At 40.8% G+C, this 14,038-nt stretch overlaps 1 protein-coding gene across 5 annotated transcripts; it reads right to left on the bottom strand.

The window, feature by feature from the left end:
• Window positions 1–286: 286 nt before the first annotated feature.
• ddhd2 (DDHD domain containing 2) lies at window positions 287–13,374 on the bottom strand. 5 transcript variants are annotated; one of them, XM_035166016.2, is made up of 20 exons: window positions 12,918–13,374; window positions 12,528–12,682; window positions 10,831–11,023; window positions 9,492–9,679; window positions 9,269–9,358; window positions 9,018–9,138; window positions 8,847–8,936; window positions 8,624–8,765; window positions 8,284–8,492; window positions 8,132–8,193; window positions 7,886–8,005; window positions 7,714–7,809; window positions 7,312–7,488; window positions 7,166–7,192; window positions 6,156–6,311; window positions 5,906–6,008; window positions 5,658–5,822; window positions 5,366–5,470; window positions 2,639–2,801; window positions 287–2,440 (listed from the first exon to the last, which is right to left on the bottom strand). In XM_035166016.2, the coding sequence occupies exons 2-20, from the start codon at window positions 12,645–12,647 to the stop codon at window positions 2,359–2,361; spliced, it is 2,409 nt and encodes an 802-aa protein (XP_035021907.1). In that variant the 5' UTR covers window positions 12,648–12,682; window positions 12,918–13,374; the 3' UTR covers window positions 287–2,358. The 5 variants fall into 5 exon arrangements, with proteins under 5 accessions (XP_035021907.1, XP_035021906.1, XP_035021908.1 ...); XM_035166015.2 differs by having other exon boundaries at window positions 13,176–13,372; XM_035166017.2 differs by lacking the exon at window positions 7,166–7,192 and having other exon boundaries at window positions 13,176–13,360.
• Between the last annotated feature and the right edge of the window lie 664 nt (window positions 13,375–14,038).

Here is a 14,038-nt window from a genome sequence, read left to right as displayed (position 1 = left end):
ACTAAATGTAGAGGCACATAAACGATCATACTTAAGGTTCTTGAGTAAATGTACTTACTTCCTTACACTGATACTGTGTATGTATTGTGATGTACAATGTCTATAGGGAGGTTTGGTGAACTAATTTTGCTTCGTGAATTATCTGATTTGATTGACAATGCTCAGCATGCTTTACATCTTAAGGTCGACATGATACAAAACCTTTAAAAAGCTGTAGCTGAGTTTATTGTGTTGTCTAATGCAGAATGAATTAGTGAACTTTAGTGAACTCCAAAGAACACAGCCAGGCATTTGTGAGGTTTTATTATGGCACACAAAACATGTAACCACCATTGAGCTTTTCTGTCAATCACAGAAGAGCTGGACAAAACGTGTCAGAGGAGGACACACCCTTTTTTTGCACATGTATCAAGATATTAGTATCAAATCCAAAAACAGTAATCATGTTAAGGAAGAGAAACCATGATCCATTAAGTCCTGTTTTTTATTAGATACTGGAATTTCCAGAAACAAAGACAAAGGTAAAGTCTAAGGAAATCACTCCAACATTATAACTTAGTGTTCAGTGCAAGAAGTGAAATGAACAACCCCATTTGGTTATTATGTAAATTGTGCGTATATGTTACACCCAGTGGGCTGAGATACAGATCATTCAGAGCTTTGGTGGTGGGGGCAGAGATGCCCAGACATTGCATAACATAGGAGTTTATAAAGTCAAACCACTCTAACAAAGAGAGAGTTTCTCAACTTTTTAATCTGGACTTCATTTTGCTTTGTCAGCAAATGCAGATCTTAGATATTTCTAACACTGATATACTGGTATTTTAAAATATATATATTCAATATAAAATAAATAATATTACCGTTGGAACACACTATTGAAATCCATTTATCATGCTTTTCAAATGAAATCAAAAAGATTTCAATGCGTTACTTCTCTTATTGCTGGGCCCATAAAAATCATGTAAATATTGGGAGCTAAATTTTAGTCAGGACCAGCAAACGTTGAGAAACTCTTTCAGAACAAAACAAAGTGCATGCAATAGAGTTAGAGGTGGTGATTATACAACACCTTTATATGAAGGAACAGATGAGGAGTGACATGTGTGATTTGGCCCTTAGGTTTTGCAGAAGTTAGTCAGGTCCCATTCTGTTGTTACAGCCTTACAGCAAGATACTCTTTGAGTCAACTGCGGCTGAGTAGAAAGGAAAGAATGATAAAAGAGGAATGGCACAGACCTGGAGGAGAGAATGTGGGACTGGCCTTTTTGTATATATTGCACACTGCAATAAAATATCTTACCCACTACACACACATACACAATGTAAAGACAACCACCTTGTCCTTTAAAGCACCGGCATTTCTGTATTTAATTTCTGATACAATTCTTCATTAGGGTGACTTCTTTCCACAGAAGTAGATTTGAACGATCTAAAATTCATATTTTAAATGAAACAGAAATGCTATGAGAAGGCAAGATGAACTTCACTTCCATTTAGAGTCAGCGCAGGACTTCATCTGTTAGATGAAAAAGGAGCTGCCAGCAAACACGTAAGAGGCAAAATTTGAATACGAATTTTACCAATCAGAAACTTAAAATATCATAGTGGATCAAATGAAACCACCTGACCGTGTTTTTTATACACGGTGCTCTAATATTTCCTTTTTCAAGACAGGTTAAGGTTTAAAATGTCAGACAGAGATACCCAGTTAAACACACATAAAGGGAATTATAATTATCATAATAATATTTTGACATTTCTTTATTTCAGTTTTGGAGGCTGTACAATGAGGATACCAAATATATCAAATTTTATATGATTTTTTAAAATATATTTTTGTCAACTACCATACATATATATACAGTATATATACTGTATGCTAGCTGAGAATGTATTCCAGTCTGACGTGTGTTTTCCCTTTCATGAACGTGTACTGTGTGTGTCCTCTGGTTATTTTGAGCAATTCTATTTTCAATATTATTGAGCTGCAGCTGTAAGCATGATTTGTCAATAATTGTTACGATATGAAAGTGCAAAGTAACATAAAATAAACAATGACTTCAATTTTTTAAAAAGAAAAGTGCTATCAGGTGTGATGTGAGGGTGGATTTGAAACCCAATCCTGCAGAGAGACTTTCATCAACACAAAGAGGCCATCTCTACCTCAGCTGAAGGTTGACTGACATGTCGGGGACACAATCTCCTGAGCACAGCTGAACAGTCTCCACTGTTGGTGGAGTCAGGTAAAAACCAGACGGTAAGGCATTCTGGAGGAGGGTTATGCAGCCGCTGGCTCGGTCAATTGTCCTTCGTTTTCTCTCTTGTCACAACAGTTCACGTTCGTAAAAACTTGTATTACTGTTGAGGCTGTTCAAAGGCCACACCCTGCTTGTCATAGATCTCCTTCAGCAGGAGGAGAGCTGTGTCCTCCGATTCCCTAACAGACAGACAAACAGAGAGACAGAGTGAGGGGACGATGTCATTTCTTTATCTTTTAGATTTATAAATCATCAGCAACATAAAATGTGATACAAGAAAGGGGAAATAGCCAAGTCATAAAAGAGCAACTCTAAAGTGCAGTACCTACTGTACTGCAGGTGTACACCCCACCTGTGAACAGGTATGTATGACTCACCAGTAACACAGATGTGACTGGATGGCAAACAGGTATTCGTTAAAGCTCTCAATGGGTTTCTCCTGAAGTACATAGTCAATCCTTCGTCCTCCATTCAACCTCCCCACTTTTATCTCTGGCTGCTCTCCCTGCTCTGCTGACACTGAGGACTCCTCACACACTCCTGCAGGGACAGAAGACAAAACACATTAAATAAGGCCGTATGGGCAGACTGCAGAAACAATGAGGATAGCATAGACAAGAACATACATTATAATAGACAGGAAAACTGAGAGTACTAATAATAATAATTAACTTTATAGAAAAATGTAATCATTAAGGCCTCCCTGACTAGGGGACACAATGTACTAATTTTGTTTTTGGAAACACTGGAACAACTGGTTGTGGTTGTGTTTTTGTCTGCGTTAGTTAGTCAGTTAGCAAGATTACACAAAAATTACACATTTTTGAGGGGTGGGGCATGACCCAAGGAAGAACCGATTACATTTTGGTGCAGATCTGAATCAGGCTGCAGGTCCAGCAGATTTTTGTTTTTTTTCACTTTCTTTAACATTGTGAGATAGGGCATTTTTCAACATTTGGTTGATTTTTCAGAGAATAATTCATGCATCTTGATGAAATAATACATGTAATTTAGGTGAATGCTATTTATGACTATGTTAAATTTGGTGCAGAACCAAATCAAAGTCCGGATCAAGTCAATTTAAATGTGGTTTTAGAAGGGGCCTGGGCCTGGGCGGAAGTATACACTCTACTAAGTGCTATAGTTTTATACTGATATGGGCCTTTGAGTCTAAATAAATGTAATTAATACAAATAAAGATAGCACTTTTCTTAACAAAGTTACAAAGTGCTGAGCAGAAAGACAAAAGGTAAATAAGAAACAGCAATCAAAAACAAACAGATAATCAAACAGAGGGGGATGAAACAAAGTTGCATAAAATATACACTATACTGGGGGTAGTAAAACACAACACACAATCAATCATTCATAAAAGCTTTGAGCTAAAAGAATGTTTAAAGAAGACAGTTCATTTTTTGCCTGTCTGATCTTGTTAGGTAACCTGAGGGACAGCTTGGGGGCTTAAAAGTTAACGGCCCTATCAATCTTGCTCTGACCTGGTGATAACCAGCAGCAGCTTTTGTCTACAGCAAACGACATACAAGCCAAAAGGAATTTATAGAACAGTGCAGGTTACATGCAACACATGCACCTCAGCAGTTCAGGAGGATAAAACCCTTATTAATCTACAACACAGTGCATACCTCAGAGATAAGTTTGCTCGGCATGCAGCAAGATTATAAAGTATCAGCATCAAAAACAGGCCCAGTTTCCTCACTTTACAGTCACAGCATTAGATGTGTCTGAAAGCCATGTCATGAACAATTACTGTTTAAAGATCCCTGCAAATTTAACTGCTTCATCTTGAAAAAGCACAAACAACAAATGCAGGTCCTACAAATACTGCAGGTTAGATTTCAACTACATCTCATTCAGCATTCCTTACTTGAATTACAGCCATAATCACATGATGAGTACATTTAAAACATTTATATGAGAGTGCTTTAGATTTGAAAGAAATCGTAACTGATGCAAATAAGGTGTGATTGTTGTAAATTTTCATGTTTAATTTTAACTGACCCTTTGAATGTTAAGGTTTTCACTCTTGAGGGCAAGTTTGTTGTTGCGTAAAAGTGAGTAAGGTGTGTCCATTTTGTGGTGTGTTTCTTGGTATGTTATGAATGCACTGTTGTCTTAAGAATAATCTTACAACGGCCCTCCACAGAAATCCAATCCACTGCCAACCGCTGGTAGCTAATTAACATTACATTTTCAAAGGGTATTTCTAACACCCTGTTTTTGTATTAAATTGGATGTAATCATGACTTTAAATATCAAAAGTTACATAACGCTTAATCCTAAAAAGTCCAACGTTTGGATGATGCAAACATATATGAGGGTTGTAGAATAAGTACAATCTGTGAGTCGGTGGGATAAAGAGTTAATTACGATGTACAGTCTGTCCTGACAGCAGCTGCATTCCCTTTCCCCCACTTAGTGAACTGACAGATTCAGTTCTCCAGGTGATTTAGAAAAGGGCAGGACATGTACCTGCACATAGCTTCTGAAGGGGACCTGCTGCTGATGAATGGAATTATCTGCTGGTTCAGCACCAGCCAATGACTCAAGTTTAAAAAAACAATCATCACCACTATACAAGTAAAGTTATTTGATCAGGTCTTAAGAGAGTGTGGCGTGGGCCGGTTGACGCTTTCTTTTCAGAGTCAGAGATTCAACCAATCAGAAATGATTGCCAGAAAGGGAGGGAGAGGAAGTGTCAGTAAATCAACCTTTTCGGTAAATATTAGATGTACAGCAGCAGTAATGCAGGCAGGCATGAGGGAAGGGGGAGCAGTGGAGGAAAGAGAGCTTGCGGCAAAACAGACTTACTGTACATTACGCAACATGTTCTCTTTGTGAGGGAGCTAATATGAAAAAGTAAGCCATAGAAAGTGAACAGTTACTGTAGCACCATTTTAAAATCAATACTGCAGGTAAAACAGACCATTTTTCTGGCTGTATGAGAGACTGTTTACAATAGGCTAATAGACTTTTACTTAATCGTGCAGGTTTAAAATTAAGGAAACTATGTGATTTACATCCAGATGATGAGGCTTAATAAGGCTTTTTTCATTTCATCTTGTCAAGTGGCTCCCCTGGCTTACCTTGGAAGTAATGCATATGAAGGGCCCTGGGCCACTCCAGTATTTTAGTCCAAAAATCAGCACTTTTCTCTTCACTCTCAGAAGAAGCAGTAACTGCCGCTGAGGCTGAGGTTCAAGGAAAAGTGGGAAAGGGGTGAGGGACAGAAGGAGCAACCACCAGAGAGAGCAGAAGAAGGGAGGGGAAGGTAACGACATGCAGAGAGGGACAAGAGCAGTATGAGGAGACAGGGTTAGACACACTCCTCTGCACACACACGACATTCACAAATACAAATAAAAGTGATCTTTCTACCTTGTGTCTCCTCAAGGTTTCTCTCTATTGTAGTTTCCCCTTCCTCCACCGGGGGCAGTGCTGCGGCAGAAGGGAGTCTGGCGAAAGACTGCCATGCCGTCCGTAATGATCCCAAGACATTGTTCTTCAAATCCATGCTCATTCGGGTCAAGCTGTCCTTCAGTTCTACAAGACAAAGAGAAAGAGAGAAAATCATTCAACCCTGCCACAATACTGTTCAACATAATCCAGATAGGAGACAGTCATACCGAGGTGCATCCTCTTGCGGCCTTTATGGTGAGGGATTAGCATGGGCTCCAGATCCACCTCTGAAACAATCATGGGCTCTATCCGATAGGCCACAGGGTCGTACTGCACAGCAATAAAGGAGATGAGAAGATAAATGGAACTTTTATTAGATGATCTCTTTGATTGTGGGATATAAAAGCTGGTGAAATCACTCTTTAGTTCCAGCACAGGACGTGTAAGTGAATGGGCAGTAAATATGTGATTACTCACCGGGTGGTAGATGTTGTAAAAGCTCTTGCAGGTGGGGAAGGTGTAGTTTGGGTCAATGCGTTTCAGGCCACGAACGGTGAGGAACATTCCAATGGGAGAGCCGAACGCAAAAAAGGTCTGAGGGCGGAACGCTAGCTGTGGGTATTCAATAGATACCTGCGGAAAGGAGGGGGGTTTATAAACATCCGTGCCACTGAAACTGTTAACGTTCAAATGCATTATGGTTTAACCCTGAGGAGTCCTGGGCTTTTAATGCTTTTGGATCTGCTTTTATAGACCATTGTTTGGTATCTCTGCCTACATAAGGAGACAGTTATGTTTTTCACTTTGACAAAGTATATAAAATAAAATGCAACAGCTGCACCATCCTATCTTGCATGCTTAAATATGTGTAAATATGATTTATTACATCAAATATATGAAATCATATCACCTTTTTACTTGACCTATTACCACCAAACAAAAAAATAGCATAGAGTTTCAAGTCAGCACTTTGAAGTTAAGTTAAAACCAGCGCTCCATGTTGCTCTGTGTTTACGCTGGCGTCTTGAATGTGATTTGGTCGGCGACTCCTGAGGGTTAAGCAAAGTTTATGTTGTGAGAGGACATGTAGGAAAGAAAGCTGGAAATGAGATAATACTCCTTTGGTGCACTGGGATGTTTGAAAACACAGACACAAGCATTCATAGTATCAAGACAACAGCCAGGGAGCATGACAGCAAGAAAGGAGGAGACTGGGGTACATCTCATGCAGGGCTGGGTGACCACTGACACAGAGCGTGGTGTTTGGACTGCACGACTCAATGGGACAAACACAGGAGCCTCCATCACAGCATAATGTGACTTCACCATGGAAACCCCACAGCTCATAGAATAGCCACTTTAAATCAGTTGTCTTGAGTTTTCTCAAACTAGACTGGACTGTATATGGGGAGAAACTCTGGGTAAAGTGCAATCAATGAGAACTAATGACAAAGTCAGAGAGCACTGCAACACCATATGAGACACACCTGCCCCTTGGCTATACCTCCATTGGTCTGTCCAGGCAAGCGGGGGGGGGGAGGGAGAGAAGCAGGAATTTGGTGCATCAAAGCTTTCAGCTACTGGTGCTCCCAAGCACAAATATTCATACTGAATCTGTATGCACGTGTGCTACCTGTCCGATTCCCATGTCGAAGTATTCATAGTCCACGGCGCTGGTGATAGACTGCGCCCTATGAAACTGTGACTGCTGCGGCGTCACACCGGAGGATTGATTACCATCCTGATCATTGGTCACTTCGAGTGGACATTGCATACCGGGTGGCAGAAGCACAGTCCCTTTCTTGCAATCCTGTTTGGAAAGAGAAACACAAAAATACTTCAAAAGGAGACCTTACTTGTATTTATTTTGAAAAGAACAGGGATCAAGTGAAATTCAAACAGCTGCATTAACACAGCCTGTTTGTCACCGTTGTACAGAACAGTACATAAGTTCTCTTGGACAGTTTCTACTCATTAAAAATAAACAAATAAAGTAAGTAAAACAAAACACAGGATAGTTTTTACTGTGTCTGACCTCTGGAAACCATTTTCTTTTGGCGTACTTCAGGATCTTCTTCCGAGGTCCAAGAGGAATTCCTAACACTTTGAGATCACTGTCGTTGCAAAGAGACTAAAAGAACAAAGAGAGATGTTTTTAAACTGAGAATTACACTTGAATGTGTATGTCAGTCGTGTTTGTTTATTACCAGTGATTCCAGGTCGAGGTTTTCAGCCTGCAGTGTATCGAGGTATTGCTGGAGGCCCAGTCTGGTCAGAGTCTGCTCCAATGTGTCACAGCTCAATTGACACGACTCACCGGAAGGCACCTTGAGCACAGGGAGGGAGAGAGTGGGGAATTGATTCTACACTGACTTTAATTGAACATGTAGAGATATATGCAAGTGTTTGAATCACTATTCGGATGTTATCTGTTACTGTGAATGACATCGTACCCCCTCTCTGGCCCCTGATCTAGTCCTCTGGTTGGTTAGCAGGTCAAACAGGATCAGTGAACCTGAGGAATGAGAAAAAGTGCAAGTGTTGGAACTCAGAATTTGTATGTTCTGCTTGTTTATGATAGGGTGTGAGTTTCTGCATCTCTAACCCAGACTATGGCCCACTACTGAAACTGCCCCGCTGAATTCTGGGTGTCGCTGTTTAAAGAGGGTGTGTAGCCTGTTGATCTCTGAGGCTACTGTGTCCACTATGGTCTGGCAGTAGGTGGGACTGTTATAGAAAAATAGGTCCAGCAAAGTGTCGTTGGTGAAATGTCTCAGTCTGCTGATACTGGGAAGAGTGATCCTCTGGATGTCCCTGGAGAGAGAAGAAAAAAAGCGATTGGCCACAGTTTGACAATTTTCAAATAGTCTTAAAGACATTGGCATTATTGTACAGTGTGGTCGTACACAGGAGAATATGGTTTTATGCTCTCTCTCCATACTTACTCATCCACACCAGTGGCATCCCCGTGTAGAGCGCTGTGCCAGTTGACTGGGAGAAACTCAACTCTGTTCACCTGGCCATCTTGCTGAGCCCGTTTGTAATGAGAGGCCAGGAGGGACAGGGAAGCACTCCTGAAGTCACTTACTGGAGAGACAAGACGAAAGGGAGTCTTATACACTCACATATTTGCATATATGTAAACCATAAATACACATGTACACCTACCACACTGTATGATGGATCTGAAGCGCAAGTCACACGCAGGACCAATGCCATGCACCATAAAAACAAGGTGGTCCACCTTTTCTGGTTCACCTGGGAACACACAAATGTATGGTGACACCAAAGGTTTCGGCTGTAGGTGATACCCTCTACATATTGTATTGTCATACATACCTTCAGGTATCTCTACAGAGATGTTGTCTACTCCCCTCTTGACTGTTCGTGGTTGGGTCTGCTCTGAGGGGGAGGTCATCCACTCATCTTGCATTCCAATTGGCTGATATTGCATTATAAGCTGAGCGAGGAGTAAGGAAATGAAAGAGATGAGGACTTGTGAAGGCAAAAACAATGCATTCACTTGTGGTTTGGCTTTATCATGTATTCGTGTCATACTTTACACAGTGATATTTAACAGTCGGCCTTACTTTGGGATTGTGTAAGATAACAGTCTCTCCAGTGGGAAAGTCCAGTTTCGTCTTCCATTCGTCCAAGGTCACTGCTATCATATAAGACTCCTGAAAGATTGGAGGATGGGCGGGGGAGGAATTAAAGACCAAACAATAAGTAAAGACTGAAGTTTGGAAGAGAAGACAGGTCTGTAGGAATGAGCAGTGTGGTGGTATAAACTCAGCGTCTGGGTCACACTACCTCCAGGCTTTGGCTGAAGTCCTCAGAGTATGGCATGAACCTGGTGTCTTTATCTCCTTTGTAGAACCAGGTACAGCGGCGGACTTGAGTGGGACCTTGCTCCCAGTACACAGCGTAGCGTTTCCTCTCCTTGACGTGCACATCATACCGCTCTCCATCCACAGCCACCACCACCTCCCCCTCATCTTCTGCAAAGTAAACAAACTTACACAGTACATGGTTGTGCTTTACTTCAGGGAATAGATTGTTCCCTCATAAATTCATTATCGATGGGAATGTCAAGGGTCACAGTGATACTGAGGAAGACTAATGAGTGAATCACAACTGATAAGGAAGTTACTGTTCTAGCCTAAAACCATGTTGACTCAGAACTTGTCTACATCACTGGGTTTCGGCAAATCACTGCTCATTGACTTTGCAGAAGCAGCATCCCCAGGAGGGTAAGTGCAGCCTTCTAGAAGAATATGGACATAATGTACTTAATCTTCGATATGAATGTGGGCAAAAACCCTGCAATCCTCGCTCACTTTGTAGGGATGTACTGTAAGTTGTCACAGGGAAAGACGAGATATTTGCTTGGGTATGGAGCCCTTATATGAGATATGTGGAATTTCCTACTTTTGAATGATTTGGAAATTAAATACCACTAGTTTTTAATTGTTTTAGTTTTTCCTTTTCGTGGGCTTGTGTGTGATTATTTATGTAGATATTCAACTCAGTGTGACTACAACGTCCTTGTTGTAGTAACCAAAACATGTGATTTTTTTCGCAATATATTGATTAAACATATGAGATAAGGCATGTTATTGAGATTTAGAGGTGCTGTTCGGTGGACTTTGTTACATTTGGACAGACTCAGACTTTTTCTCCAATTCAAGGCTAAGCTAACCAGCTGCAGCTTCATATTTACCATGTAGACATGAGGTGTCAATCTTCCTGTTATTTGAAATGATTAATTTAAAACCTAACTAATATATCATTTAAAAAAAGGCTGTTTCAAAGGATTCTTTCCATTTTTCAAAAATTAATACCATGAATTTCAACACCAATTGTTTTTTATTATATATGTTTAAATTACGTTCTTCAGTCCAGCATGCTGACAATAAGGAGGCTAATGTAAAACCTCCCTGAAACTGAATTCATCTTGCTGTTAAGCTGCTACTTACAGAGAGCATGTTCTGTCGGAGAGTCTCAGGTCCTTCTGGACATTAGGCCAGAGTTGGTACCAGTCGTTTTTTGACATTTTATATCGCTCTCATAGCTCTCCTTATAACCTATCCAAACAGAATGTACAAGGCACAGGATAAAATGGGCACATACAATATAAACAACCCCTTACCAGAGTTGCGGGCCCTCTCTAGTTTGTCAGAGTCTTCTCTGCTGAAAGGAAGCCAGGAGGTGTTGTCATTAGCCCGTTGACAGAAGAACCAGTGAGGCTGCACTTCTCTGTAAGGAGCTGGGACTGTCTCCATGTCGACAATCTCAAAGGAGGTAGTGGAAGAAGGAGAGGCCTTGTCCAACACAGGCGACACCTGGAGAGGAATGATGACCAGTATAGTCAATATGTTAAGTCAATATTTCTTCTTCGGGTCTGCAAGAATGCTCTGTTAAAAAGTAAATGCCTAAGGTTTCATTCTTTGGAAAAGCCCACAATTTAACACTGCAGCGTCCAGAGTAAGTAAATATAAGTCTGTGGTGCTAAGTCTGCTCCCTACCACGAGGCTCCTATTAAAGAACCTAAGACCATCAGGAAAAGCAGCAGACAATCAGACAGGAAAGGATCAGACCTCCTCTTAGCACAAAGCTACACGCACTACAAGCTATCTTTGGTCTCCTCTTTTCATTACTGTTACAGATACAGCTACTCGCAAACAACACATTTCCACTAAATAGCTTGGATTCGCAAACATTGTTACCAGTAAAACTCTTGGTACGCTGCTGCTCCAGTTTCACAGTGTTGAAAGAGAGCCTGCTACAGCTTGAAACCACAAACAACACCCTCATTATACGCAGCCACCAAAACAGCAATACAATTTGCAATCTAATTTGCAAGACGGAGAATGAACTGGAATGTGTATGGAACACACTGCCTAAGAATAAAATCTGCTGATCTCCTTGACAGTAATACCTTCCTCTGTGTGCACAGGTCAGCAGGTTTTCAGTTGCAGACTATAAATAGTATATTTGGCTTTGTGTGCATTGCAACAACAACAAAAAAGAAAATCGACAAAAACCGACAGCAAAGTAACATAAAGTAATCAAATTCTCCCTGTATATATCAAAGGGGACATGGATCCCCTTTGATACATGTATCAAAGGAATCATATAAGTTATGTATTATACTCAATTTAGTTACATGTGCTGCTTTTCTTTGTAACCGTCAAATAAATGTATGTAAAATGTAATAACTAGATGCCCAATTTCCCTCAGTATCATTGAAGTATCAAAATTTCACTGCACACTTTAGACTTCCAGGCTTTCTCTGATCGGATCAGCTTTGTCTAAGACTGACAAAAAAAATGTGTACTTCAAAATGTGTAATTTATTACTGGAATAAAAAGCATCTGTCTGTATGCAGCGGAGGACAGATGACAATAGGATTAGAACTAATATTCAAAAGGTCGATAACCCACTGTGAATTGATGGAAACTCTGAGGAGTCCAACTTCTTCGGTACAGCACCATAACAATTTCTCTTCAGACAATAAATGTAAGATATTATAGTCTACTGAGCTCAATGAGTGAGGATTCTCACAATCGGCCCAAGCTCGAAATAAAACAACATTGGTTTATCATGAAAAATTGGGAAAGTTTCTTGTTTTACAATCACAACTTTTCTGTCAATGAAAGAAAACCATACTCCTCTCTGTAGAGTATACACCATGCCAGGGCGGTGTTAAAGTCGGTTTCCCTTCCATTTGTTTTGATCTCAACTTGAAACCAACCCTTATCCCAGCTAATCATATCTGTTATCATAATCAGGGAGGGGCATTGCACAGGAGACAGATGTTGGTCATCAACAGACATGCAGCCTCACCAGATCCCCAGGTGTGTTCCCTGTAGCCTCAGTCTGAGCGGGGCTGTCAAACCGGTCTGGGGTGTTGTGGTTTGGGGCAGCCTCAGGAAGACGCCCCTCCTCACCGGGACTGGAGGACATTAGTCCAAGACTTTACCCAAACCCTCAGCTCTGACCTGAGGAGGACACACACACACACACACACACAGCTGCACGTGGAGTAACAGTAAACAGGGTTCAACGTAACACCATCCCAACTACATAACAAGTTATATATAACCTGTCAGACATAGAGATACTTGACATTAGCTTGTGTCATTGCACCATAGGTGATGGGATAGAAAAACAAACCAGTTCAGACACATCGGGTGTTAAAGTTGAGTCTCAAGCTGATGCTAACCGTCAACTCACACAGTGGATGTTTCACGACTTGTGTCAACGTGCGCGTGTATTCTTGACGTTTTCTCAATCAAAGCTAGCAACTGCTAACGTTGCCTCTCGATAGCTTTTGTTGATGTCCAAAGAAGACAACAAACACATCCCAGAGGCCAAAGGTTGTTCACGCTGAGGTTCATGCTAGCTGGCTCCTGGTGGTCTAACACTGGTTATCATTCACCGTCCTCACACACTGGTTTACAGCGTTCACAGGAGCCTGACTCTGAATCTCACCGATCACTTCACATTCGTGCAGCAGGTTTGTTGGAGCGGATTTGTTTTCGTTGTTTAGCTCGCGGCAGCTAGCTCTGCTACCAAGGACAGCCTCCTGTCAAACGACGCCTGCTTCCAGTGCTCCCGGAAATATGGCCATCACGGGAATGTCGCTCACGAATGACGAGCCCGCTGAGCAAAATAAAGATTTAAAATCACATCAGTGGAGATGAAGTTTTCTGCAATGTACGAGGTTTTAGAGTGCGACGACGAGAAGGTGGAACACTGGAAGGAGGCGTTAATTAGCGATAGAAACAATATTCATTATAAATTAATATTATCCTTAGTATTATTCGGTTGATAATTCAAACGTAGTACAAACTGACTCTGAAGCGGAGAAAACAAAGAGTCTCCGTCAAACACAGGGCAAAAATAACGGAACTTCATGAATAGGTATTACATTTACGAGGAACATGGAAGGCATCATGAAGCACCGCTCCGTCACCAGGACGACGCCCCCAAATACTGACGTTTTGTCATTTGTTTTTTTGAAAGTGGCTTAGGGTTTATATTTCACTAATATGGTGCAGAGCAATCATTAATAATTATTGATATAAATAATTATAATTTAGAATCACTGTGTGTTTATAATAATAAACTTTATTTATACAGCGCTTTTCAAAAAACAGGTTCACAAAGTGCTTCATTTCCTCTGAGGTAGCTTGACTAATCTCCCTTAAATATAATGCAATTAATTGCAATTGATGAACATTATATGTCCATGACTAAACTTATTCCCAACTCTGTTTTATGTTACATTAAAAGAGTTTGAACAAATTTCAAAGTCTCAAAGTTGTATCCCTTAACTTTTAAAGGGAGGTTTG

The sequence above is a fragment of the Hippoglossus stenolepis genome, chromosome 9 (genome assembly GCF_022539355.2).
Source record: "Hippoglossus stenolepis isolate QCI-W04-F060 chromosome 9, HSTE1.2, whole genome shotgun sequence".
Taxonomy (NCBI): domain Eukaryota; kingdom Metazoa; phylum Chordata; class Actinopteri; order Pleuronectiformes; family Pleuronectidae; genus Hippoglossus; species Hippoglossus stenolepis.
The sequence above is the reverse complement of the archived record's forward strand: the minus strand, read 5'-3'. Positions and strand labels throughout refer to the sequence as shown.

Excerpts from the sequence above, each read along its gene's own strand:
- ddhd2 (XM_035166016.2), bottom strand. The coding sequence starts at position 12,647 with ATGTCCTCCAGTCCCGGTGAGGAGGGGCGTCTTCCTGAGGCTGCCCCA. Across the intron at positions 6,009-6,155 it reads TTTACAACATCTACCACCCG|TACGACCCTGTGGCCTATCG; the intron begins GTGAGTAATCAC and ends ATTGCTGTGCAG. Across the intron at positions 5,823-5,905 it reads CCGCAAGAGGATGCACCTCG|AACTGAAGGACAGCTTGACC; the intron begins GTATGACTGTCT and ends TTTGTCTTGTAG.